At 52.3% G+C, this 4137-nt stretch overlaps 2 protein-coding genes across 3 annotated transcripts in view; one reads left to right on the top strand and one right to left on the bottom strand.

Moving 5' to 3' along the window:
* Positions 1 to 1269, top strand: part of FGD1 (FYVE, RhoGEF and PH domain containing 1) — a 24024-nt gene extending 22755 nt beyond the window's left edge. The window contains exon 18 of the mRNA XM_014535323.1: positions 324 to 1269. Coding sequence (XP_014390809.1) covers positions 324 to 629 — 306 coding nt within the window. The 3' untranslated portion in view covers positions 630 to 1269. The remainder of the gene's footprint in view (positions 1 to 323) is intronic.
* A 161-nt stretch (positions 1270 to 1430) lies between these two features.
* TSR2 (TSR2, 20S rRNA accumulation, homolog (S. cerevisiae)) overlaps positions 1431 to 4137 on the bottom strand; it is a 3335-nt gene continuing 628 nt past the window's right edge. For both annotated transcript variants that reach the window (XM_014535324.1, XM_014535325.1), the window contains exons 2-4: positions 3639 to 3730; positions 2714 to 2884; positions 1431 to 2236 (exon numbers count right to left, since the gene is read on the bottom strand). In XM_014535324.1, the coding sequence (XP_014390810.1) occupies positions 2102 to 2236; positions 2714 to 2884; positions 3639 to 3730 (398 nt within the window). In that variant the 3' untranslated portion in view covers positions 1431 to 2101. The remainder of the gene's footprint in view (positions 2237 to 2713; positions 2885 to 3638; positions 3731 to 4137) is intronic.

Genomic DNA, 4137 nt, shown 5'->3' with positions numbered 1-4137 from the left:
TTCCCAGAGAAAGCCAGGGTGCAGGTGGGGCACTACTAGATCCAATCTGGATGGGGAAGAATGTGTAAATGGGGGCAACAGCCTAGACAGAGGCCTGAAGACATTACTTGGTATACACTAAGGAAACTAGCCCGGCTGGTTTGGGGTGTAGGAGGAAACGGGTATTTGAACCCAGCCTGCATGCCAGCCCCAGACAAGTTTCTATTGCTACCAGTAGAGCCTTGGAAGGTTCTTGAGCAGGGGAAGGAAAAGAGGGGGTTAGCAGATGAAAAAGCAGTGAGAAGCGCAGCCTCCCGGTGACCCTGGCTCTGTCCGTTCCCCAGGATGTGAAAGCCCAGCGCAGCCTGCCCCTCATTGGCTTTGAGGTGGGGCCTCCCGAGGCCGGGGAGCGGCCCGACAGACGGCATGTCTTCAAGATCACCCAGAGCCACCTGAGCTGGTACTTCAGCCCCGAGACAGAGGAGCTGCAGCGGCGCTGGATGGCTGTGCTCGGCCGGGCGGGCCGTGGGGACACGTTCTGCCCGGGGCCCACACTGTCTGAGGACAGGGAGATGGAAGAGGCACAGGTGGCAGCTTCAGGAGCCACCGCTGAACCCTCTGAAGCCCCCCAGACCCGAGACAAGACCTAGAGGGTTTGGGGGGACTTGGGGCCCCCTGCCCCACACTCTAGCTGCCCATGTCCGACTGGGGGCCCCAGCCCCCTCCCTCCCAGCTCAGTCAATACTTGAACTCCCATCATGGGCACTTTCAATCCCGAATGCTGGGTCTTGGGTTTTTTAATTCATCTTTTCACAAAATGGGGGCTTTTAAAAGAAATATTCCTACAGTGATGTTCATTTTTTTTAAATCCCCGTCCCCAGGAAGGGTGGGAGCTGTTGCTAGACCTGCCTGAACTAGGCCGTTTCCCCATCCCCTCAATACCCCACAGATCCTGCCTCTACCCCATCCCCCTAAAAGCACCAGAGGCAGGAGAGACCTGGATTCAAGTGCCAGTTCTCCCACTGAGGCCCTGGCCCTGGCCCACCCCTGCCCCCTCACCCAGTGTCTTCACACGTACGATGCGAGGTGGGGCAGTGACCAGATCCTTCCTGCCTCTCCATGGCTTACAGCTTCTACCCAACCCCAAGGCTACCCAGTATTTTATCGTCCAGACCCATGGCAGGGCCACCGGGCAGGACAGGGGAACAGGGGGGAAGAACAATGGATACTCTCGGTTTTGTTTTGTTTTTTAAAGAAAAAAAAATACAGTTTATTTCAGGCTTACGGAAACTTTCAGGGCACTGCTGTGCTCCGTTTGCCCATCTGTGTGTTTGTCCAAAGTACCAGACTGCTCGGGTGGGCCCAGAACCTGCTCCCTTGCCGAGCTCGGCGTCTCAGCTCCCCAAAGAATGATGCCAAGGCTACTCACAACAGACCAAGTGACAGGTTCAACATTAAGGTGTTATTTATTCATGTCTTTTAAGCCTCATCCCTGGACATGGATGGAATTGGATGAAGAGTTTGGAAAGAGGTTGCAGGAGACAGATAACAAAGCCCAGGTCCCCCAAGCTCACCACCTTGCCAATGTCTTAGACTTCCTGAAGGAACCAGGGCTGGAGGCTGGGCTGCAGGATGGGGCTGAGCTGCTGTGTGTGTGTTTACGGGCAGCAGAAAAGTGGGAGAGGTAACACAGCTACTTTCGTTCACATTGTCAATGACTCTCTCTTCCAGCTGCCATGTTCATCTCACCGTTCCTGACCCAGCAGAAGTATTGGTTCTGCTGGTCCTCTCTCCCTTCATAAATCTACCTGCCCACTGTCAACCAGCATTCAGCGTTTCCAACCGCACCCACACCCACTCATCCTACTCTTCACACTGACTGCACCCAAGGCACTGTGCTGGGAAACCAGGCCTCACCGTTCAGATAATAACTTACGGCCCAAGGGGGTGTGGTCAACCAGGTCCTACCACCCCAAGGCCAAGGACCCTAGGGCTCTTCTTCCCCTGGAGGGAGCTAGACAGGGGAATAGGGAGAGGATGGAGATGGGATAACCAGTCCAAAGATCCACAATCCTCCAAAAAAAATCCTTAGAACAAGGGCCCAAACCAATGCCGGCCCCACTCATTTCTTTCTCCGGACAATGGTCCAACCATCCTCCACTATATCTTCTTCCTTAATAGTCTGGGGGTCTGGACCAGAGGATTCAGGCTGGGGGCAGACCCCACCAGTAGCTGCCCCATCATTCGTAGCTGTGACCTGCAGGAGAAACACAGGAGAGAGCTAAATACAACGCCTCCCAGTTGTGGCCACTGGGAGACCCAGGCTCTCCCCGCTTTGCAAGGATTGGCTGTGTGACCTTAGGAAAGTTCCTTGCCCTCTCTGGATAATACAGCCACTACCACCCCACCCCCATCATTTCCCTACAAAAGTAGCTGATCTCCCAGAAAATTGACAATATCTACATCTTGCCCAGCCAGCATGGCTCAGTGGTTGAGTGCTGACCTATGGACCACGAGATCACCGTTCGATTCCTGGTCAGGGCATACGCCCAGGTTGCAGCTCAATACCCAGTGTGGGGTGTGCAGGAGGCAGCCAATCAATGATTCCCTTTCATCATTGATGTTTCTATTTCTCTCTCCCTCTCCCTTCCTCTCTGAAATCATTAATGATAATAATAATAATAAAAGTTTTTTAAAAATCTACATCTCCCCCACCCAAGGGCACCCCTCTCACCTCCATCTCCTCCGCGCTGTCCGCATTATCATCATCCGTCTGTTTGTCTGTCGAAAGTGCAGTGGCTCTAACCCTGCGCTTTCTTTGGGTGATGTGGGAGGCCAACTCCTTCATAGTGGCCCCATCACCCCTCTGGAAGTGGTAGAACATGGTCTGCAGCTGCTGGCTCACCTATCAAGAAAACATTCAACCAGTTTGGGTTTTCTAGAGAACCTACAACAGGCCATGTTTGCAGCAAGAGTGGGGAAGGGTTTGGAATTTCCCAGAGGAGAATGGGGCTCTTTCCTCCCCCAAGGAGTTCACTAATGAAGGAACCACATATGAAAAGCTCAGGTAATGGCCTGAAGCATTGAAGGAGGGCCTCCTAGCTGGGAAGGCACTAAAACTGGGTTTGAAAGATGCAAGATGTAAAAGGGAAGGCAATCCCAGCAGGGGAGTGATGTTAACCAGGGGAGGGGTGAAAATGTGCCTGGCCTGACCTGCCCTTGGGATGGGGGTGAGGAACAGACCTGGCTGGGAATGGCATCTCAAGAGAAAAGAGAAGCCCTAGCTGGTTTGGCTCAGTGGATAGAGCGTCGGCCTGTGAACTGAAGGGTCCCAGGTTCAGTTCTGGTCAAGGGCACATGCCTGGGTTGCAGGCTCGATTCCCAGTAGGGGGCATGCAGGAGGCAGCCAATCAATGATTCTCACTCATCATTGATGTTTCTATCTCTCCCTCTCCATCTCTGAAATCAATAAAAAAATTTATTTAAAAAAGAAGAGGTAGGATTTGGAAAGGCCTTGGAAGACTAGGCAATAGGGAGTCATAAAAGGTTCTTGTGCAAGACTCAATGGTTAGAGCCAAGAGTCTTGGCCTAAAATAGACACTTGGGGAGAAGAAAAACTATAGGCAAGAAGGGGGCAGCTGTGCCCATGACATGCTCACCTGCGGCAGACTCCCATCCTCCACAACTGTATCAAACTCGTTGGTCATGAGCTCCCCGAGGAAGTCCTCCACCTCATCTAGCTCCAAGTCAGCTGAATAGGAAAGGACAGAACCCTTTGGTCAGAGACAAGCCAACTTCACCACTCCTGCCTGCTACTCTTCAACGCCTACTTGCTGGGGCCACATCTGGTTGGTGGGTAAGGGTCCACACAGTGAGCCTTTTATTCACTGATGTGCTCTGCATTCTGGGTTTGAACATCCCTTTTTTTGAAATGGAGAAACCCTTCGTAACTGTGGCTCCCTGGATACAGGAGGCCACAGACCAATGGGATAGGTAAGAAATGGATATAAATACTTGCAATGATGAAATATCATAGCCTTGACATCAACATCCTATTGTGTGGCTTTGGCTAAGCCTCCTCTGGGTTTCTGTTACCTTATGGGCCCATCCTCTTCTTCTGAATTGGAGAATTACTCAGTCTTCCACAAAGCTCCTCCC

The sequence above is a fragment of the Myotis brandtii genome, unplaced genomic scaffold (assembly GCF_000412655.1).
Source record: "Myotis brandtii unplaced genomic scaffold, ASM41265v1 scaffold1424, whole genome shotgun sequence".
NCBI classification, from domain to species: domain Eukaryota; kingdom Metazoa; phylum Chordata; class Mammalia; order Chiroptera; family Vespertilionidae; genus Myotis; species Myotis brandtii.
This window is presented reverse-complemented; position numbering and strand designations above follow the sequence as displayed.